Source organism: Podarcis filfolensis (genome assembly GCF_964270895.1).
Source record: "Podarcis filfolensis genome assembly, chromosome: 9".
Classification (NCBI taxonomy): domain Eukaryota; kingdom Metazoa; phylum Chordata; class Lepidosauria; order Squamata; family Lacertidae; genus Podarcis; species Podarcis filfolensis.
In genome coordinates this window covers 54,419,277-54,443,041 of record NC_139610.1, presented here as the reverse complement: position 1 = coordinate 54,443,041, position 23,765 = coordinate 54,419,277, and the positions used below count along the sequence as shown (strand labels likewise).

At 44.7% G+C, this 23,765-nt stretch overlaps 1 protein-coding gene across 1 annotated transcript in view; it reads right to left on the bottom strand.

Moving 5' to 3' along the window:
* The window catches only part of PAPSS1 (3'-phosphoadenosine 5'-phosphosulfate synthase 1), a 48,214-nt gene extending 37,846 nt beyond the window's left edge, over positions 1–10,368 (bottom strand). The window contains exons 1-2 of the mRNA XM_083571329.1: positions 9,800–10,368; positions 538–652 (exon numbers count right to left, since the gene is read on the bottom strand). Coding sequence (XP_083427455.1) covers positions 538–652; positions 9,800–9,859 — 175 coding nt within the window. The 5' untranslated portion in view covers positions 9,860–10,368. The remainder of the gene's footprint in view (positions 1–537; positions 653–9,799) is intronic.
* Positions 10,369–23,765: the final 13,397 nt, after the last annotated feature.

The following is a 23,765-nucleotide window of genomic DNA, read 5'->3' as shown; positions in this document are numbered from 1 at the left end:
ATACATTATATATGATATATTATATATGTGTATATATGTGTGTGTGTGTGTGTGTGTATATATTCATATTGCTTGCCTAAAACATGAGGGAGCCAACACAAACCCCAGCCTTCTGTGAAAATACAATGGGATTATACAAACAAATGTTCAGTGAAGATAGTGAAAGGGAATCCTTGTAAAGGTACAGTGGTACCTCTGGTTAAGAACTTAATTCGTTCCAGAGGTCCGTTCTTAAACTGAAACCGTTCTTAACGTGAGGTACCACTTTAGCTAATAGGGCCTCCCGCTGCACAATTTCTGTTCTCATCCTGAGGTAAAGTTCTTAACCCGAGGTACTACTTCCAGGTTAGCGGAGTCTGTAACCTGAAGTGTTTGTAACCCGAGGTCCCAGTGTAGTCAATTTGCAATTCTGTGCTCCTGCAAGAGCTACTGGGGAAATCTTTAGCTGGTACCTCCTTCCGCTGCCATCACTTTATAATGGCAAGAGAGCAAAAAACACACTAAAACAGAGCAAACCTATGGGCAGCAATATTGTACCTGTTAGCCAGACTGTGCAGCCCCGAAAGCCACTTCTGGTCCCTACTACCTGACCCCTCTTGTTGCGGCTGACATGGTGCGCTTGATAGGTGACATTGGTAGCTCTCTGCATTCCCTGAAAGAAAGAAACAGGTAAAGTTCTTCAGTTCCTTAAACAATCAATTTTCGACAATCCAGGTAACATATTAAAGCGAACTGGCACAAACGAGAACTATTAACAGAATGCCGTGCGATCAAAAAATAAATAAATGTGGAGTTCTGTGACATTTTCCTCAAGGATGTAAAATAATGCAGCAGTATGTCAAAACTAGAAGATAATCCTCTTTGGGCTACTGGAGTTTCAAAATGCTTTTATGCTACTTATTGATATTCTCCATCGTTTCAGGGCACTTCACCATCACATTTTAGAACCACCGACACTGAACTCTAGGCTCAATTGAACAAGCATAAATTGCACAGAGATTTGAAAACTTCTTCATGATTTCTAACAGGGCCACTAAAAAGGCACAAGATCCATTTCGATGCAAGGAAGGGACAACTAACCGTGTAGCCATGTTGGGATGGCTGCCTTCCACAGCTCCTTGTAGCAAAATTTGTGTTTGCCAAGGTGGTGCCTTCTTGATGTTGTTGGGGCTGCAGCTGGCAGGGCCTGATGGGAGTTTTAGTCCAAAACATCTGGTGGGCATCCACCTGGCGAAGGCTGGTTAAGACCAAGAAGGGGACACAGGCAGTTCTGCCTTCCTCATAAGACAGGGTATTGAAAAGCACACCAGTTCTGTAGCATCCCAGGACTGGGAGAGACCTATTTTGCACAACTTCCTGCTGATAAGAGTTCTATGAAAGGAGGGGAGTAAGCAGGCAGTTCAAAATTCAGCAGGATGCTCTCAGATCACTCAAGAATCTGGCAGCTACTGCTCCACGGATGGCAAACTTCAACTCTTCTGGCTACGAAGATACTACCATGACCCCCTTTAGTTGGCAAAATTAACTATCCAGCATCTAAATAGTGTCTGTATAGCCCTAGGTCAAAGTGATTCATATGTTTTATCTCACTATAATTCTTGCCAGCAACCTGGTATGGTAGGTACCGTATTTTTTGCTCTATAAGACTCACTTTTTCCCTCCTAAAAAGTAAGGGGAAATGTGTGGGCGTCTTATGGAGTGAATGCAGGCTGCGCAGCTATCACAGAAGCCAGAACAGCAAGAGGGATTGCTGCTTTCACTGCGCAGCAATCTCTCTTGCTGTTCTGGCTTCTGAGATTCAGAATATTTTTTTTCTTGCTTTCCTCCTCCAAAAACTAGGTGCGTCTTGTGGTCTGGTGCGTCTTATAGAGTGAAAAATACGGTAAGTGTTATTTCCATATAGCAGATATAGGGCTGAGGTTAGAGATAGGCAAGCTACAAAGATTACCTAGCAAAAGCATGGCAGAGATCAGATTTAAACTGGGGAGTTCCTGATTCATAGTTATTCCCCACTACACACACCAACTTCCTTCTTGGGCTCCCCATGGCTTCTGCAATATTTGTCTTGAGGGTATTGCCCCGTGCTGCAGTCAGAAATCCATAGATTAACTCCCAAATTAAAATTATGTGCACTTGGATCAGGCAGCTCTGAATCTCATGATTTTGCAATGCCAGCATTTAAACAATTTAACTTCTTGAAAACAGAGTGCAGCCTTATGCACTAACCACAAGACAAAAATAAGAAGCTACAGGCAAAAATTTAGTTTCTTTTTAAAGCCACTCTGGTCTCTACTACATTTAATTTGCCTACAATCTACTTTACCCCACTTGGGATTCTTCTGACAATGGAATTATACTAGTCTTTCAAAAGCGGAACACATACAAACCTCAAGTTACTTAAATGACATTTCTCCTCTAGTCTATGCCTAACTAGAAAAAGCAGAAGGATCTGGAGGTCATCACAATTAAATACGTTATTGCCTAACACAGTTCCACTCCTTACCATTGTACACATCCATTTACACAACCACAACGGTTTTTCCCTTCCCTACACCAGCCATGTCCTAGACCTTCATTGACTAACAATGTGTTATGTAAGTTATTATACCACCTCCACTTCCAAGCTAAACTCATTTAGGAGGCCAAGTCACAACAACATACTCACACAATTTTATCTTTGCAAGCACCCTGCAAGGTAGGCTATGCTAAGAGGTAGCAGGGGTCCAGGCACCCAACAGATTCCTAGCTGAATCTCTCCAACTGTTACTTGGAGGCTGAATCACTACACAAACAATGACCGATAAAGATGGCTTGTAAAGCCCTGGCAGTTTTCAACGGAGCAAGATTTGAAAGCTGTTTCACAGGACAAAATTACGTTATCTAAACAAGTTTCCAGGGATAGCCAACATGGTATTTTCCAGATGGCTTGGACGCCCAACTCCCAGCAACCCTAGCCAGAATGGCAATAACTCAGGAAACATGTGGGCTGCAGTTCACATCTGGAATGCAACAAATTGGCTACTCGGGTTTAGCCTGCTGTAACTTAGTATGGGGTCCTTAAAATAGTTATTTCCCTTCTCTGCACCCTGGCACCCCCAGAGGGTCACAAAGAATACCACCTTACTTGGGCATCTAAGTAGAACCATTAGTAGAACAGCTGTTAGCTCCCACCATATTTGCTATATATTTATGTCTATTTTTGAATACAAAAATGGGTGCCATTTTAACTCAAGATGGCAGACTGAACCTTTCAAAATTGCACTGATTTTAGCAACTGACTTCAAAGAACTGCACTTTTTTCCCTTTTGTTTCTTAAAACTCCTGTGCAACACTGGATATGAGGCTGCTAGTTCAGAATACAGAGAAATATGACTCTACGACAGCCTGGCTAAAAGGCTGGAGATAAGAATGTGAATTCAGAATCCCCTTGGATCAAACTATACCAGTTGCACTATAACCAAGCAGAATATACAGAGCATGATAAAGATAGAATTAAAGTTTCTTCTAACTTCTGAACTATCAGCTTAGCTCAGTTGGTAGAGCACGACTTAGGGTTCTGGGTTCAAGACCCATGTGGGGCAAAAAGGGGGTTGGACTAGATGACCCTCATGATCCCTTCCAATTCTACGATTCGATTATCTGCTGCAGCAACAGCTGAGCCTGGAACCAAAAGCCTCTCTTTCTATTCTCCTGGCAGATAAACAATGTAGACTTCATGGGGCCTCATCACCAGCTAACTCCAGCTGAAGTCCACTAGCACAGAACTTAGCTAAGCATTTCTAGATCTTGCCTGGGAAATTGACACAAGTAGCCTGAACTGCATCAGGATGGTGGCAGCAGAGAAACAAAGGTCAACCCGGATTGCCCATTCAAGGAAGAGGAAATAATACTTGGGCCTTGGGCTGTAACGAAAGGTCAAACCTAAAACATTTTAGGCATTTTTAAAAAACTTAACCCTAAGCATCCCAACTTTCCATGGCACCTGCATCAACAAAGAACAGTTGACAATCATGACACAAGAAACTCTGCTGACACTGCCCTAAAAAGTGGGGAATAACTGTCACATATACAACACGTACCAAATATACAATAGGCCTACAATTTCTAAGTTTCCTGCTGGCTGCTGACTTCTTAACATACAGGCACTGTGAACCTACAAAGGTAATCTTACCTCCAAACAGCAACAGCAGTTTAACAAATTAGGCATTGTTGGCAAAAACATTTAACTAAAATCTTGCACTAACAGCTGACATAGGAACTTCCTTTGAGAAGCCAAAGTATGAGATTATCTCCACAGCAACAAGAAAAGCGAGCAGATAATCTTCAAGTTTTGCTTTCCTGGACATAGGAACCATCATGATAGCAAACTGAAGTGTTAAAATACAGGGGATATAATAGTTTGCTTAAACAAGAACTGGAGAAGGTCCAGAAACTCAGTTGGCTACGCCTGCTTGCCAACTTCAGAGAATACTTACCTGGCTTGCCAAGCAGCAAGAAAGAACAGTTCTCTGGTCATAAATACCCCATTGCTTTTCTCTCTCTTTTTTAAAAAAGCCCCTTCTTGCTCAGTTTTGTTTTGGGGGTTTTTCAAGTTTGGTAAGAACTGATAGAAACAGTCCATATTGAAACACACAGAGAAATAGTCATTATCTTCCTAGAAAGGGCAAAAAATTCCAATACCACAAGGAGAGGTAGATTTTCCACATTGGAAAGCCTTCTGTTTTGGTCCTGGGAAGAACCGGAGAATGTAATTTGAGTGAAATATCCTATTTGCATCCTTGTGGAGAACAAGAAATGATCTTCTCTCAGTGGTGTATGTATTTGAAGAAATTTGGTCATGATTGAAAAAACCTAATTAGTCAAAAAGGACTTGCAAGCAGTCTTCTGCTATATCGACTGCATACTGTATATATTATTTGAGAACAACATAGTATATTTGCATATTTTAGGTTCTATTATTGTCTATGCACTGTTATATCCAGTCAGACTATTGGCCCATTTAGCTCAGTGTTGTCTATGCTGATTGGCTGTGGCTTTCCAGGGTTTCAGGCAACTGCTATTCCCAGGAAATACCAGGGACCTTCTGCATGAGAGTCAGATGTTCTGTTACTGAGCTACAGTTCTTCCCTAATAGGGTTTATATTTTCTTAGTATACCATAGACCAGATGTGAAAGTATGACACTAACATTTTGTGAGAAGTGGGTGAGGAAGGCTGGGGGGAAAAATCCACCTCTGCAACACCACCCACCTAATCTATTCGCTGTAATCTGGACAGAACTCCAGTAAAAAATTTGGAGCAGGCAATGCAGATACTTGCAGAAGATATAAAAATCTCTAAGCAATCGTTATGTTCTATTTGGAACCTTGCTACTGGCAGCTTTTGTACCAATCCAACGTCAAGGCCAATTAAACACCCCCTTCCTTGTTTTACTGAAGCTAAACTGAACAGAAATAATCCCCGCTAAGGTCACCTGCCCAGGTTCAGAGCGTTTAAACAAACCAGAATCACACATTTATCAAGAGAAGCATGATCCAAGGTTAGGCAAGGTTGTGCGTACTGAAGAAATATGTAAAACTCCACTTTTACCCAAAAAACACATGCCTGCAATCCTATGCTGGGGGAAGAGAGGGAAATGGCTTCTCTGCTCCAAACTGCCCCACACTTAAAATTTTTGAGAGGATTCCCTACATACAGCAGCCTTTAAGGGTGGGTATATGCATCTGCCTTTAACAGGTAGTTCTGCGTCTTAGAAAACAGAAGGGAAACAGTTAGAATATCCCCACCTCCCAGCCCTATAAATACTAAAAAAGAAATTTAGTCCAAACTAAAAAGAAATTAAAGAGAGGGAGGAATAATCACGTCTTGATTTAGGAAGCATTTGTGCAAACTTTTACTGAGCTGCTTTGAAAGTTGTGCCTCGGAGAAGCACAAGTAACGTCCTTTTCAGAATTAGCACCCTGAACTTTCACGATGTCTGAAGCCTGAAAGGATAGAATGTTGACTTACCAGGTTTCTGGGCTCAAATCCAGCTTTGTTGGCTTTTTTCAAGCTAACTTATCTGCTGTCCATGATTGTGCTGGGTTTACTCAGCAACAAGGTGCTCTACCACTGAGTACCAGAGTGCTTGGCGGCTCATTATCTATAGAAGTCTTACCTATAGCGGTCATGCATTACTAAAAAGGAGCGGTGCCATTTATATTGATGTTATACAAAGTTACTGAGTAGCATGATAAAGTTACACTGCACCGTACTGGATACCCTTTAGTGTGGTATGAGAACAACCAACCGTGTTCTTAGGAACCCTGCTAATTTCATTTTCAAAGCTTACCAGGGAGTCCTCAATGACAACATTAAGTAGCAGTGAAACTGTCAAGAAGAGTATTGCCTTGTATTACTGATCCGGTCCTACAGGGCACAGCCAGAGAAGAGTGTTGGGTCAGGTGTCTTCCATAAGCAACATTTAAAAAAAGACTTAAGAAACCTTGAAGACTAACAAATTTATTGTGGCCTCTGGCTCAAGCAAGCCACATTACGAGGTACATGAAGTGGTCAAAGTAAATAAATAAACTTATGAACTCACACATGTATGCGCATGCACACACCCCTAGTGCAGAAAGACAAGAAGGATGAGAAATCATAACAAGCTGTTATGACAGCCACACTTTGATTATCTGAAATTTTGAATAAAGGGCAATACATTACCATAAAAACATAAAACCAGTCCTCTTGGATCAGATCAAAGGTCCAGCCTCCTGCTGGTGCATCTTCTGGTGCTGCGCTGCCCCACAGATCAGCTGGTTCGCAGGGCAGGGCAGCATCAAAAGAGACATGTCTTTTGGTGCACCACAAACCAGCTAACTAGTGCAGCATCACCAGCCAGCCAGATGGAAATGTTAGCCACCAAACCTGGCAACCAGACATCTCTCCCCTTGCTTGCAAAAGGCCAGTTGCCTGTCGTGCAATGCGACTGGTGCAGGGTGAGTTTTGAACGCTGAGTGGAATAATTTGTTTCACTTGAGCTAAGAAAATTTCCTTTTTTAAAAAAATTACAGAGACAGGGGCAGAACCAAGGTGTGACTTAGAGCAGGGGTGGAGAACTGAAGGGTGAAGCAGACCCCTGCAGAAAGCAAGACCAAACCCTCCACTCATTAGCTGGTTGCTGTTCTTCCAACAAGCTTCCTGCGGATGAAGCAGAACCTTCCCCCATGGATCCACTTTGACAGGTGGGCAGAGCTACCCAACTATCAGTCTCCCGATGTCAACTAAGGGTGCTGCTGCCCTCTGGTCAAAGTTGGCATGGCAGGGGGTGAAATAAAGATCTGGCACCAGGCCGAAAAGGTTCCCCACCCTGAGCTTAGAGCCTCTGATTTCATGGTTTGTCACAACACAAACTATGAGATGTAACTGTGGCTTCTTCTTCATTTAGAGCTCATGGTTTGTCTGTAGGAGACAAATGACGAGTCTGGTTTCAAAGGTACAGTAAGTCAAACCATGTCATTGCCACAGTTTGCAAGACAGTAGCAGGACCAGGAGAGGCAAGAAGTGGTCATGAACTTCTTTCTAGGAACCCACATGCTTATACTAAGTCAGTTCCCCAACACAGCACCCTTAGAGTCTTTTTCTAGCCCCCACAAAGTCTCCATCCAAATGCCCCCTTGGTCATGAGGTGATGGAAGTAGTTGACATTTTCTCCCTCAAAAAGTACATGGAGCTGAAGGTATAGTAGCAAGATTGTCATTCTTTTCCACTTCCTCTGTGAATTATTTTAGGCTTTTCAAGGCTCAGGTCAATTCTGCTGGGTTCGCGTTTTACCCAGATTCATTGAAAAAGTGAAGCACATGCACAGACTCTGTTTCTGCCTTTTGGAGGGATGGAAACTGATCTGGTCAGGGGATGGGGAGAAAAGTGACCAGAAGGAGTAGAACTGACCAGTGGCGGAGCTCCATGCTTCGGCACTGGGGGGGGGAGAGAAGGGGGCAGGGCTGGTGCGTGTCCTGAGGCAGGGGGCAGCCGCGATGGCACCCTGCCAGGATCACACTGCCAGGGGCAGTACGCTCCTCCCCCCCCACTCCTCTCCCTCCGCCAGTGGCACTGACAGCACACAGGCCTGAAAAGGTTGGCAACCCCTGTGCTAAGACATGATTTGGCTAAGGGTTATGTAAACTAAGAGCACTCCAGCTGCTCTTCTGGGCTACACATTTTCATCAGGAACATTTTTCCTTTTAGCTAAAGTGCCCCTATAGGAGGCATATCAGAAGAAGCTATGGAACTCAAGCGGGAAACTGAGGTTGGTGTGATTCAAGGCTCATTTCAGACTTCTTTCTGGCCTTAGAATCATAGAGTTGGATTGCAGGAATATGCAGATGTCCCAAACAGGGATCGAACCTGCAACCTTGGCCTTACCAGCGCCACGCTCTAACCAACTGAAGGCAGACCATCAAGGAATTCTAACCACCAATAGCATGCTCTCTGCGTCACCTCAACTGCCCAACCCCACCCTCCTTGACAGCCCTTTAGGAAGGGATATAGCAGAGTAGAAGAGCATCTATTTTGCAAGGAGAAGGTCCCAGGTTCATTCCTCAGCATCTCCAGGAAGGGCTGGGGAAAACTTCCCCATCTGAAACCCTGGAGAGCTGTTGCCAGTCAGTGTAGACAATGCTGAGGCAGATGGACCACTGACTTGGTGGTATCGGGCAGTTCCTATGTTCACATGGCCAGATTCTGGGTCTCACAATGAATGTTTATCACACATCACAAGACTAGTCTTTTTTCTAAAGCATAATCTTTGATATGAAGTAGGTAAAGGACGCCTTTTAAATTTCTTCTTCCATTTGAAAAGTATCATGATAAAGCTTTTAGAATCATGCATTAAGAAAGCAACATAGCTCTCCCCCCCCAATAATTACAGCTATTAATTATGCCATCAAAACCCACCACCTCTTTTCTAGCAAAGGCCTCTTTCCACCACTGCCCCCAGTAGTTTCGTAGCCTTTGGCCAGCACTGTAAATTGACCTGTTGGCACCTTTGCAATTAAAACCCAAGTTTGTTCATGCCTCCTTCCACAGTGCTCTCATTCAACAGGCAACCCACAAAGAACTTCAGTGTTGGGGCTGCCCAAGATTTATGAATGCTCACATTGTACTCTTGAGATCCCACTCCTTTCCTCCTCCAATAGACATGAAGAAAAAGGAGGAAAGGGGGGGGGGATGATGCTGAATGAGGTTACATGCTCCTCTGCATCACAGTTATGCTTGCCACCCACAACTTTTAAAGCAAACACGGCACTATAAGGCCACTCTTAGCAACGGAGAACTGGCACATTTAACTTCATTCATAAAGACAGGCTATACCAGAGACATTTGCAGCGAGGAGAGCGAAGAGATGAATTGCCTTCCTCTCTTTTTTCCTCCCTCAAAAAAAAAAAATGCAGACACGTCAGTGGAATCTATTGAAATGCGATCCTCCTGCCGAGCGAGCAAGGCTTCGTATCCCAAGCCGCCTGCGTTATTCCCTCCACCCACTTCACAAGCCTGCCCCATCTTGTGCAAATGCAAAGAGAGAGGCGCTGCAAGCCGCTGCGCTCGCCCCACTCGAGCCTCCGGCAGCCAGCAGTAAAAACCAGCACGCCAAAATGTTGCTCAAGCAAAGCCGCATCCCGGCAGGGCGGCATCCCTCTCCTCCCCCTTCCTCTTTGGACTGTTTTCTTCATTGGGAAGGGGCCACCTTCCTCTCTCACCAGGTGCGCTATTTTGCCAAACTGCAGCTAGCTTCAATAAGGGAAAAAAAATAGACTTACCCAACTCTGCACTTTGTTGCTCAGCTTGACTTTTTTGCAGTGGCTCGCGGGCAAATCCATTTGCAAGAGAGCCCGGGACGCCGGGGATGTTGGCAGAAGAGGAGGAGGAGATGCGGGGACAGAAAAAGGAAGGGCGAGCGCAGAGGCAAGGCGCGGGCGCTGAGAGCTAGGATTCGGCGCGGGGCCTGAAGGCGAGGAGGTAGGGGAGGGAGCGAGAGAGAGAGAGAGGAGGCGAGGCGTGAGGGGAGGGGAGGAGGATGCTGCTGCTGCTGCTGCTGCTGCTTGCACGGAGATGCCGGCTTGGCGCTGGGAGGCTCTTGCGCGCGCGCCTACGCCTGCCTGGTGAAAGGGAGACGGGTGGAGTAGGTGGGGCGCGAGCCAAGGAGGAGAAGGGACCGAAAGGGGAGGAGCGAGAATCAGGCGGCCGGGCGGAGTGAGAAAGAGAGAGAGAGAGAGAGAGAGCTCTGGCCACGCGCACGGGGGCGCGCTCCCGGTTTCCTCCCAGGACGCGCGCAACTCTTGAATGCCACGCCGCACAACACTTGCCTCTCCGCGCGCGCGCGCGTCTTGCCAAACGAGGGAGGGGGACGGGAAATGCGCGAGGCGGGCGAAGGCGGCGTCTAAGACGGCTCCGGCCTATGAAAGGGAAGGAGGAGGAGGAGCAGCGGATGGGGACCAGTGCTTCCGGGTTTGCCCCTCTAGCCTGGCCGGCGCTGCTCTCTTTTGCCTGCTGCTGGTGGTGCTGGTGGAGGTGGAGGAAGGAGAGGCGGAGGTGGGAGGAAGGCAGCTGAGCATCTTTGGTTGCATTTATATATCCCACCAAACTGCGGAAGGCAATGGAAGACAGGAGTGCCAAATCCCACCCTTACACTGGGACGCGGGTGGTGCTGTGGGTTAAACCACAGAGCCTAGGACTTGCTGATCAGAAGGTTGGAGGTTCGAATCCCTGCTACGGGGTGAGCTCCTGTTGCTCTGTTCTAGCTCCTGCCAACCTAGCAGTTCGAAAACACATCAAAGTGCAAGTAGATAAATAGGTACCGCTCCGGCAGGAAGGTAAACGGCGTTTCTGTGCGCTGCTCTGGTTCGCCAGAAGCGGCTTAGTCATGCTGGCCACATGACCCAGAAGCTGTACACCAGCTCCCTCGGCCAATAAAGCGAGATGAGCACCGCAACCCCAGAGTCGGCCACAAATGGACCTAATGGTCAGGGGTCCCTTTACCTTTAGTCATTTAGTCGTGTCCGACTCTTTGTGACCCCATGGACCAGAGCACGCCAGGCACTCCTGTCTTCCACTGCCTCCCGCAGTTTGGTCAAACTCATGTTGGTAGCTTCGAGAACACTGTCCAACCATCTCGTCCTCTGTCGTCCCCTTCTCCTTGTGCCCTCCATCTTTCCCAACATCAGGGTCTTTTCCAGGGAGTCTTCTCTTCTCATGAGGTGGCCAAAATATTGGCGCCTCAGTTTCACAATCTGTCCTTCCAGAGAGCACTCAGGGCTGATTTCCTTAAGAATGGATAGGTTGGATCTTCTTGCAGTCCTGGGACCCTCAAGAGTCTCCTCCAACACCATAATTCAAAAGCATCAATTCTTCGGCGATCAGCCTTCTTTATGGTCCAGCTCTCACTTCCATACAGCACTACTGGGAAAACCATGGCTTTAACTATACAGACCTTTGTTGGCAAGGTGATGTCTCTGCTTTTTAAGATGCTGTCTAGGTTTGTCATTGCTTCAGAGAAGCTATGAGCTATGCCGTGCAGGTCATAGTGGAGAGTTTTGACCAAACGTGATCCACCTGGAGCAGGAACCGGCAAGCCACTCCAGTATCCCTGCCAAGAAAACTCCATGGACAAAGACAACAGTTCTTAATAGCCTTCAAAATATAATTTGCATTGCCCCCCCACACACACCTAGACTGTAATGAACCATGCAATGCAGGGAGGTGGGGTCGGTTGGAGCACAGCTGCTCCCTGGGAGGTTGAGCGGACTCACGCAGTGCCGGATTTACTGAAATACTTTATTGTCACTTGTTTAACTTGTATACAGTGAGATTACATGAGCACCCCCCCCCACTCAGTTTTCTTAGTCTTAATTCCCCTCGTTTACTGACACACACACACACCAAACCCGAAAGTCAGTTGCCCTGTTGTTATCTTTTCATTCAGCAGCCTAACAGCCCACTGATAGAAGCTGTTCTTTACCCTGTTGGTGTGACTAATCATGCTTCTATATCTTCTGCCCGACAGCAGGAGATCAAGAAAGTGCCGGCCAGGGTATGAATCATCCCTGAGAATTTTCCTCACTCTCCTGAGGCAACATTCTTCCACGATGTCATCCAGCGGATTCTCGGGACAGCCCATAATATATTGTGCTGTATTCATCACCCTCTGTAGACACTTCCTATCAGTTGATGTCAAACCAGTGTACCACACTATGATGCAGTATGAAAGGACACTTTCTATTGTGGACCGGTAGAAGGAGATCATCAAACGTTGACTGACATCGTTCTTTCGCAGTACTCTGAGGAGTATAAACTAAACAAGCTATAGCTTAGGGCCCCACTCTCTTGGAGGCCCCAAAAAAATTAAAAACAAAAACAAAATGATGTACATTTCCAAAATACAAGATAAAAAACAATAAAATAGTAACAGTGACAAATGGCTTTAGATACTTATTAGGTCCATAAATTACCATATAGCATATATTCAACACAAAAAACAATGACAATTGGTTGTTGGCAAAGGACAGCTGGACATATAAAGGGCCCCATTACCTTCAGTAGCTTAGGGCCTCATCAAACCTAAATCTGGCCCTGCGCACCACTCCCCGCATCTCCGGTCGGTTGTACCACAGCTGCTCTCAGGGAGGTGGAGCGGGCTGAGCATGGTGTGGTGCAAATGCATTGGCACGCCCCATTGTTGAAGCACTTCCAGAGATATGTACCGTATTTTTCACTCTATAGGACACACCAGACGATAAGACGCACCTAGTTTGGGGGGGAGGAAAACAAGAAAAAAATATGCTGAATCCCAGAAGCCAGAACAGCAAGAGAAATATGGCTTCTGGGATAGCCTCTTGCTGTTCTGACTTCTGGGATAGCCGCTGAAGCCTCTCCCGGGCAGCGGATGAAAGCTCCCCCTGCCCAGAAGAGGTAAGCTGCCCTCTGTCCCTTCCCCCACCTCCCGCAAGAGCCACACATTCTTTAAAGGGAACGTGGCTCTTGGGGGCTTTTCTGGGAGGTGGGGGAAGGGACAGAGCCCCGTGCTCTGTCCCTTCCCCCCACCTCCTGCAAGAGCCACACAAAGCCTCTGCAGGGCAGCGGGGAGCCTTCATCCCGCTGCCCTGCGGAGGCTTAGCCGCGCAGCCTGCATTCGCTCCATAAGACACGCACACATTTTTCCTTACTTTTTAGGAGGGAAAAAGTGTGTCTTACAGAGCGAAAAATACGGTACTTGTTCCAGGGAAATCGGAAAGATTTGCCTGTTTCCATAGAATCATATAATTGTATATCTGGAAGGGATCCCAGGCGTCAGCTAGTCCAACCCCCTGCCAATGAAAAATGGGAAGATTTTTCAGGGGTTCACCAGCCTCTTGCAAGCGCAGCAGAATTTTAAAGGAAAATTTGTTTGTTTCTGAACCAGCGTAGGCTGATCTACCGCCTTGCTCAAAGTCTCCACAAAGAAAAGTAATCAATATTTAACTGCACAACCACTTCCATTGGCCAGCCACTTTTTAACAGGAAGGTCTTTCTTAATACCTAAGCCTGCTTTCCTGAAGTTTTCATCCCCTTACAGCAGTCATTAAATAGCTCAGTAGCAGTGGAAAACAAGCTTTCAAAACTTATTGATTATTTGAGAATCCTTTCAACACACATTTTTCTTACACTAGATAAACTTCTCTCATTCTTTGCCCTTTTAACATGCCGATTGTGAGAAGTGTAATTGAAATGTATTAAAGGTCACTAATCTAAATTCAATATGATTAAATAATTACATGTAATTAATCTAAATTAAATAAGATTTGACATTTGTGGTTTGCTTACAGTCAGAATTCTTCACAGACTGACCTGCTAAACCAGGGTGGTATTCAACTAATTTGTACTTGGAATAGATCCTCTAAAATTAACAGTTAAAGGTAAAGGGACCCCTGACCATTAGGTCCAGTCGTGACCGACTCTGGGGATGCGGCACTCATCTCGTTTTATTGGCCGAGGGAGCCAGCGTACAGCTTCCGGGTCATGTGGCCAGCATGACTAAGCTGCTTCTGGTGAACCAGAGCAGCACACGGAAACGTCGTTTACCTTCCCGATGAAGCGGTACCTATTTATCTACTTGCACTTTGACGTGCTTTCAAACTACTAGGTTGGCAGGAACAGGGACCAAACATCGGGAGCTTACCCCATTGCAGGGTTTGAACCGCTGACCTTCTGATCGGCAAGTCCTAGGCTCTGTGGTTTAACCCACAGTGCCACCCACGTCCCTCAAAATTAACAGTTAAGATTAGGTGAATTATGTACATTAATTTTAGTGGGTCTAGTCTGAGTAGCCAGCAATATTAGGATATTGTAGTGCACTGCTAAATCATTGTGCTTTAGATTATTCTCAGATCCTTGTTTAGAAATTCAATTTATCTGTCCTGAATCTTCCAGCATTCAGCTTCCTTGGATATCTACAAGTTAGAGTGTTATGAGATAGATAGATGATAGATAGATAGATAGATAGATAGAGATTGAGAGACTCCTCTGTCCACTTTCTCCACAGTTCACACTTTCCCCAGAGAGGGTACAAATAAGATGCAGTGATCAAAAAATTACACAATCTGAAGAAAATGAATGATACAGAGATGTTTTCTCTTCCCCTCTCACAATATTAGAACCCAGAGTCTTATCCAAGGGAGCACAAGTATGAGAAATTCGGGACAGACTTTGGAACATTCCTCTCCAGCTATATCAGAGGCACTTGCAGAGGGTGCTCTCAAGGAGTGTTAAAAACACCTTTATTCCTTAGGCTTTTCCCAACTGGGCTATTGTCTCATTTTAGATGTTGTTATAAGAAAGAAGCTGCATTTATTTTTCACATTTGCATGTTGTAGCTGTTTTGCAGATGTGTTGAAAAGGTAACCCATTTTAGAGCAGGAGAGATTGCAAGCAGTTTAATTTCTGCATTGGTATGTGTTCTCCACTAGAGGTCACTCAAACTTTTTTTTAAAAAAAAGAAAAGCTATGATGCTATTTCTAGAGGGGTATAATGCTGGCCTCTTGAGTTTTATTTCCATTTATTTATAGCAAATGTCCCCTAAGATTTCTTGCACTATTAAGTAAAACTCAACAATCAATGCAATGTATTTTAATGTTCTTGTCACACGAAAAAACAGATCATAAGGACGCAGTGTTAAAATTAGCCTATATGGGTTTTAATTATGTAAATGCAGCATTTTAGGATAAGTAATGATGGTTTTAGATAACCTTTGGAATATGGAAAGTAGCTTTTTGCCTAGTTTTGATTCATCCCATTGAAATTGTGGGTCTGGGCAATTGTCTCTTAGCCTCTGCATCCTGAAAGTGATCGTGATTAATAATAACAGTCAACAGGAAAAGAAAACAGAGAAACAGTGATGGGTGATGACATCTAAAGAAATTTAAAAGACTGCATTCTTACAGAAATGCACTCAGCAGTATCCCCTCACCCACACACCACAAACACCAAATAGGCCACCACCCATTAATCACTTGAAGCCCCATTGATTTCAGTGGGGGGAAATCTATGGGGCTTTGAAGTATTAAACTTTGGCTGGGCCTACAGGCATGTGTTTGCAACTTGCAAGTTTCCATGGCCATTCAAGTATCTGGGGATTCAGAAACCAGAGGCTTGGGCAAAGTAAGAGAAGCTGCCTTTAGTTTTGTTGAAAAATAGACACCCCCCACTTCCAGAAACTGCCCCTGAATATCATTGCAAGAGAGAGGAGTATACAGGCAGTACCCCTGGGCTGAGACAAATCTGCATTGACTGAGGGAGCTGGAACTTTGGGGGGTAGGGGTGTCTGCAAGGACTTCTAAGGCCTCAGTTCACCTCCAACCTTCACCAGAGCAAGTTGTTCAATTGGAGCTTTCCAAGGTGCTGGAAATATTTTGCCTTGTGGGCACCACTTTGAGACAGACCAGAACATATGGGAGATGGGCAGGTAAACCATTGGAAGTTGTCTCAGAAAAAATTATCTGATATGTTTGCGGGGCAGGGGGGAGGTGTTGAAAGAGGTAGTTTGTAAGTTTAATCCGAGGCTCACTTCAGACAGGTTCTAGTTACAGGTAGGTAGCCATGTTAGTCTGCCGTAGTCGAAACAAACAAACAAAATCCTTCCAGTAGCACCTTAGAGACCATCTAAGTTTGTTATTGGTATGAGCTTTCATGTGCATGCACACTTCTTCAGATAGGTTGTTAATCTCTAAGAATTGGGGGTCCTTTCTGGACCAGTGGGCCAGACCTTCATCTCCCCACCCTCGTGGGCTAACTTTGACAGGTGGGCGGAGTCACTCATCTGTCAATTATCTGATGCTGTAATGGTATCAGGTGATGGAGAGGTGAGTCGTCCTGCCCAGCTGCTTAAGGTAGTTCGTGGGTGACTGCAGGGGTGGGGAACCATTTTTACTCCAAAGGCCACATTGTCCTGGGCCAGGAGTTGGCTTCACCTGCTGAGCAGCAGCCTGAAGGAGCCAAAGGCGAAGTGACTCCACCTGCTACTGATAAGCCTTCTTGCTCCTGATGAGAACCAGCTGGCTCCAGCCTTTTAAGAAGGGTTTCCAGCCTCAGTCAGTTGCTGGAAACAACATTTGTCGTTCCTGGCCAGACCTTGCTGCTTCTTGTGACCTTGGACCCTCGGCATTCTTGACCACCATATCGTCTGCCTACGTGAACTGAGATACTCCTGACCTTAGGGCTGGGCTGGACCTTGTATATGGACTCTGCCTCCAGGCAAGTACCCCCCTGAGACTCGGCTGGTTGGCTGGCTTCTCCCTCCACTGAGCTCTGCCAAGGCTGGCAGCACAGGGCTAGGACACACATTCTGTTCTAGGCAACCTTATGGAGGCCACATGCCAGTGAGAGGTGAGGCAAGAAGCCAAAGTGGGAGCAGCAGTGGACCTTTGCCTAGTAGGCTGGTTTCTACACACATTCAAACCCACTCCTCTCTACCTTCCATCCAGGCAAGTAAGAGGCGTTATCAGAGTTCAAGGGCATATTCCAGACAGGCAAAAATGCTCTAGGAGGATGCAAAGAACAGCCAGTGAAGTGTATGGCCTGGAGAGGGGGAAGCAGTGTTGCATGGAAAGAGTCACAATAAGAGGCCTGAAGGGTGTGTGTGTGTGTGTGTGTGTGTGTGTGTGTGTGTATAATTTTATTTTTAACCAATACAACAATACATTGATCATTGACTTCTCCCTCTACGCCCCTTCCATGGTTCCTTTTAGTTATTCATTGCTTCTGCATATTCTAATTGCTCCATATATTTTCCCCCCTTTCTCATTAGATCTGCTTTATTTATTCTACTGAATTTACTCTAATGCGGCTAACATTTTAACCCATTTACAATGATTCGTCAGATATTCTACAAACATTTCTCCATGTTCTTTAAAAACTCTTCCTTCCTTCCTGCTTTCTTATTCTGTTAGTTAGGTTTGCTAATTCTACATATTCCATCAATTTCATCTGCTACTCCTCCGTCATTGGTACTGTTCCCTCCATCCACTTCTGAGCACATGTCATTTGGACTGCCGTAGTAACATAGAGAAACAAATTCTTTTGATCTCTGGGTACATCTGTGGAGGGTCACATTTAGCCCACAAGGCTGAGGTTATTTTTGATCCAGAGGCAAGCATTTCAGGTGGTGTTCAACTAAGCTTTATTCAGAACAGATCTATTGAGATAAATGAATCAAGCTTGTTCATTACTTTCACTGGGCCTATTCTGAGTAAAATCTAGTTGAATACTATGAAAGGAATATTTTAATGAGGTTTTTTTTTTTAAAGAATGTGAAATATATACTTACTTGAATTCTTTAGAATGTTTCCTTCTATGTTGATGTTAGTTATATGTTCTAAGTTTCAAAAATATTCACTTATCCTCAAAGTGTTGGAAAAGCAGGCCACTGGTATGAACAAAACCAAAGGAATTAAGCCTGCTTTCATTTCCACTCCCAGGTCAGCAGTTTTGACAGTATTTTCCATTGCAGACAGACATAAATAAATGTGAGGTCCTTTCCAAGATTAGGTTGTGTAACAGAATAAGTACAAAATGTGCTGTTAGGTAGGTGTGGAAAAACATCTTTAAATGTGCTCTGAAGCCACTTTTGCTCTAATATTTGGGTCGGTGGTCTGTGATGCTCTTGTATTGAATGCATACAGAGCAGTTGTCATCACTCACTGCTTAGAGGAGACCAAAGACTGTAGGGTGGGAGTTAGGGCAGCATGAAGGATGAGCTGCAGTAACAATAACCCCTCCTTTCTGCTCACAGTAATCCAAGTAATAATGCCCAAGGATGCACCTGTCCATTATAGAGAAGTGAGGATGCATGTTCCCTACCAAAAAATAAATAAGGGGCGGAAATTATAGTCCATCACAAACGTTGCCAGAGAACATCAGTTTGTCACCATTGTGGAACCCTATACCTTGCGTCTGAAGTCTCCATTTTGTCTGCAAAGTTTCGCTGGCAAAGGTCTATCTAAGGTCTGTCTAAGGCAAAGGCCATTTTCCATCTCTGCTTACACCTTCTGAAATGGAAAAGACAAGAGTGGAGTGGAGTCAACACTGGTGTTGTTGCTGCTTATCTGAATGGTTCTGGGGTGGGCCTGAGGTTGGGGCCATGCAGGCCCACTAACAAACATTGGATTGGTGGTGCCAGTTCACTGTGTGGCTCTGCCATACCCTTAGTAGTAAAGTCCTCTTTTGAGGATGACCTGGAGCAACCCAAGGCAAGCCTTTAAAAACTGTAAGACAGAGCATGTTTCTATGTAAAAAAATTCCTTATGGCTATGGAACTTCAAAACAAAGGGGGGAAATTGAGTGCTGTACACCCCAAGTCCACATTTGACCACCAAAGCCATTGCAAGTTGTGGGTGGGTGGGCTTTGTGTTTGGAGAATGTGTATCAAACCACCATCCCAGTAATGCAAAGGATTCGTTGAGAGGCTCAGGAAGACCACATTGTGGCAGAGAAAAGGGAGGGGAGCTAAAGGAAGCGCATATCTTCCCCCACCCTTTTGGCCTTTTCTTGGGAGCAGAAGTGGAATTCAAACCCAGGTCTTTGTGACTCATCAGAGCTCACACGCTGAACTTCTACATTTCTCCTCAGGCCTCACAATTGTGAGTGCACCCAGTGATTTAACTTTGTGTTTGCTGGTTATGAAAACAAAAGTTATAGCCCACTTTTAAGTGCATTTATATTGGGTGGGAAGACATCATAAACTGGCCTAGGATATGTTTTCCAGAGCAAGGACTGCATTCTCCTGTGGGAGACCTACCAGGGGTTTACAGTGTATGCCAGTGTTGGGCATAGGGAAGTGGAGCAATGACTGTGATTTATTGTTGTACCGTGGGCTCCATTCCAGCTGTGCAAAGGCCAGATGTTTCTACATCCCTTCTCTATCTCTCATTCCAGTTAAGCAAGAAGCCTCATCATAGTTTAAGGAAACTTTCCAACCAGGCAAAAGTATTCAAGAGTACAGAATTAGCTTGGTAAGTGATATGGCACAATGACCATCCCAAGGACCAGTTACAGTGGCCTGAAGTGCTGTATTTGGCCCACAGGGTAGAGGTCCCCTACTTCATCATAAAATAAATGATAATTAGCTTGTCAGGGTGCTGAGAGTCGCTGGGAGACCCCCTTTCCCCTCATGAAGCTGCATTTCCCAGAATCCCCTGGGAAGAGGGATTGACTGTTAAACCACTCTGAATTGTAGGTCTGTGAGGAGAATAGGGATCTCCTAACCACTCTCAGCACCCTCAATAAACTACAATATCCAGATTTGGGGGGGTAGGGAGAGCCATGACTGTTTAAAGTGGTAGGATACTGCTTTAAATGTATGGTGCAGATATGACTGGAGTCTTTCAGTCCACTTCAAATGCAGAAACCTGAAGTCTCAGTACATTCTTGAACCACTCCTACAAAACAGTGACAGTCTGACAGTACTCTCTGATTTGTAACCTGCCAATTCCAAATGGCTCATGTTGGATAATAGTAACTTCACAGCCAATGAATTAGAACCAGTTAAATTAGAAAACTTAAAAACCTGCCTCCACAACAATTCTCTAGCTGTGAAGGTTCAAGCAGTTTCAGTAATCAAATATTCCTTTTCAAAGTCATGTTTTAAAGACCAGCTTGATGTTTTTCCACCTTGCCCCTATACGTCTGGAATTCCAGCATGAAGCGCTTTGTACAAATATTGAGCGTAATATGTTATTTTTCATAACTGTGAAAAACATAGCATTTGAGAGGAATGAAGTTTAGCCAAGGGTCAAGCTGAAAGATGTGATCAAAGCATCTTTCAAACAATAATTTATGAGGCTATAATCCAAGGGCAGATCAGGCTGAATTCACCTCCTATCAATTTATTGTTCATCAATGTGCATGATCTATTTTTCATCAAAGAAGAAACAAACTGAAATGATCACATAGCGTATATATGTGAATCTTTATAAAAAATCTGTCTCCTCTACTTTCATGGAGTTATGCAAGCCCCTCATCCCCAGGCGGTAAGAAGCCGGAGATATCACTGCAGGACTTAGTTTTCCTTGGCGGAGAGAGTAGCGGAGATGCGTGATGTCTTTGTTATATTTGTTTCACATAATAAATACCCAAGCAGAGCATACTCGGAGCAAATCGGCTTCTATAGCAGGAAGCAAAACCTTTCATTCTCCCTCAGATTTGTAGAGCAACAGTGGATGGGCCCCCAAGTCTGCCTCCCGTCAGTGTTAAAAGAATATTCAACAACTCTCTAAAGGAACTGAGAGTTAGTACAGTGGTACCTTGGGTTACATAGCTTCAGGTTACATACGCTTCAGGTTACAGACTCCACTAACCCAGAAATAGTACCTCGGGTTAAGAACTTTGCTTCAGGATGAGAACAGAAATCGTGCTCCAGCGGCACGGCGGCAGCAGGAGGCCCCCTTAGCTAAAGTGGTGCTTCAGGTTAAGAAGAGTTTCAGCTTAAGAACGGATCTCCAGAACGAATTAAGTACTTAACACTGTATCTGGAGAAGGGGCCATCTGCATTCCAATGCAGTGTCAAAAGAAGAACCTAACTTTTATCTACTGGCATACTTAGCAGGAAGGCTTCTCATTTCAGAACATTGCCATCCAACTTGTGGGAGGTGATCAGTGTCTTGCTCACTGCTTCAGGTCCCAAGTGTTGGTCTGAAGAAAACTCTGATTTGGATGATGCGCTAGTCACCCCAGACCCCTCAGGGAAGGCTCCTAAGAAGAAGCAGCACCTCCTCAGGATCAAACCCCCTGCATCCTGCTGCTTCTGAAGAGCTTTCCCTGTGGTGGAGGCTCTTGAGAAGCAGCACCTACAGGATTGAAGCCTCCCTCTCTGCCGGGAGGGAGGAAAGAAGGTCAACAACCATCCTTTATCCACCTCTTCCCTAACTTTCCCTTCAGTTTGGGGTGGAGCTGAAGCAGGATTCACCCCTCCCTGCCTTCGGCCTTTTTTTTTAGCATTTCCCAGCCTGCCATGTCCTGTTTCTTTCTCCTTGCTTGTCCTCAGCTTTCCTGTTTCCTTTTCCTGGCCTGGAATTAATCATAGTTTCCAGGTCAAGCACCCCCATAGGATTTGCAACATGGTTGGCTCCTGTCATCGCTTTCTGACTGCCTGAAGCTTCAGCACAGACAGCAGCCTCGGATGAGCCGCTTGGCTCCTGGACCTCCTCCAGCTGCCCCACCAGAGAGTGCAGAGTCCCCTCCTCTCCCCACCCTTTCTGTCTTGCTCTTTCATACAAGTCACAGAATGGCAGATGTAATGAGTCACAATGTAAACAAACGGTTTTCTATGCATTCCTGCATTCCAAGCTGACTTTCCTTGGATGCATCACCGGACTATTATCCAGACCGTCTACCATTATCTTTATTCCCCAAACCATTAGGAAAAAAATGCTGTTTCCGCAGGATGTTTCCAGATTTTGGTATGCTGGAATTAGTCAAGACACACATATATATATTCTGCAAAAACAGAAATTTGTCACCACCTGGAACAATTTCTGTCAGTCTTTTCACGTTGTGTTCTTTTTGGTTCACTGTGTGCTCTGCTTTTGTTTCTGGAGTCTACGAAATGTACACACACGGAATGTTGACAGTCCTTCCTAAGACAGCAAGAGTCCATAACTTGTTTGGGGTTAGATCTTTAAGTACCAACTCTCAGGGGTGAATACTGGCTACATAACAGAAACTGCCTGGTCGACAAGACCCTGGAGAGGGACTGTTTGTTTTTAAAAACATGCCGTGGGCAACAGCCCTCAGCAGGTGTTGGCCTATAACTAGTCCCAATGGAATCAGGTAGCAGGAGATCCTACTGAGAGCTCACCGTCCCTTCAAAAAAAAAGCAACATTGTGTAGAATAGCTCCTTGCGGAGGATAAATGTTCACAAAAAATATTGGTTAGTTGTGGTCGGTTGCATGCTTCTTCAAAATACTTCTCTGTTTCTTTTTCCGTTCTTCATTCCAAAGCCAAAAATGCTTGCAATCATTCCTCCTTCCAAACTGGATCCCCACCCCCTGTCCAATCTTCCACCATTTGCATCCCCATTGCCCCTTAATTCACCTTCCTTTCCATCTTCACTTTTTGGAACATCTTGTTGCTGACTTCCGTGCTTCTTTATAACATAAAGCAGAACACTTCTGGAACACCTATTTATCTTTGAAGGATAAACAGTTTATTTCATATCCCTTTTAAAGAGATTTGGAAACGCATCCGTATCTCTAAGAATAGAGATAACAGGGGAGTAAATGCAGGCATGTCCAACGTGAAGCTGGAAAGGATCTGAATGTCATCACGTTCAGCCTCTGAACACCAGTGGAGAATCGATCACCATCATTTCTTAAAGTTTCTTATAGAAACCAGGCAAACAGTTTGGCTCCAGGGATCTGGGACAGCTAACAGCCTCTGCGTTCTAAAGTCAGCTTTTACTCATACTGCACAGCTAAAGAGGGGAGTGAAATTTAATTCAGTTTGCATTCAAAGGTGAACCTACCTAATTCACATTTCTAAAACAACATATGGGCCCAAACTCAGCCATCCTTTGAAATCCACACTTCTCTGAACTTTGTGATGTGGTTCTTCAGTCAAGTAAATGCATATACTAGGGTAAAGGGTGCTTATAAATATATATGTTAGCAAAAATAATATATGAAAATGCATTATATCAGGGGAAAATGCTTTACAAAAATGTGTCCTGTATATTAGGAAAAATGGCATACAAAATGTATATATTTGGAGAAATTTGCACTAAAATGCTGGTGAAGACATGCTTTTAATAAGAGACAAAGTGCAAACTGATGTGGAGAAGTGAATGTAAGATTGGGGAAATTAGAAAAAGAGAGCTTCATGGCCCTAGTGCAGCACTCTTAACCACTATGCCACATGTGCTAATTGAATCCCACCTGAAAATAGTGTCAACCTGGAAGTGATCTCAGTTTAAGGCAGTTACCTATGTTCCGAAGATATATATTTTTCAAAGTGCAAATTACTATTTGTATACCTTTATGCAGTATGTTCGAAGGTTGTTGACTTTACTGATCAGATTTTAATCAAATATCTCTCTGAAATTAGATTGCAATCCTTCAGTGTGCTGCAGAAAAGTATGTTAATAGGGAGCTTTTGTACTCCAGAAAATTATAATGTGGAATCAAACTTCAAAATGCTAGGGCAGAGCGAGGGGGGGGGGAATGAAGCCTGCCAGTAATTTTTAAGAAGGGAGGGCAAAGGG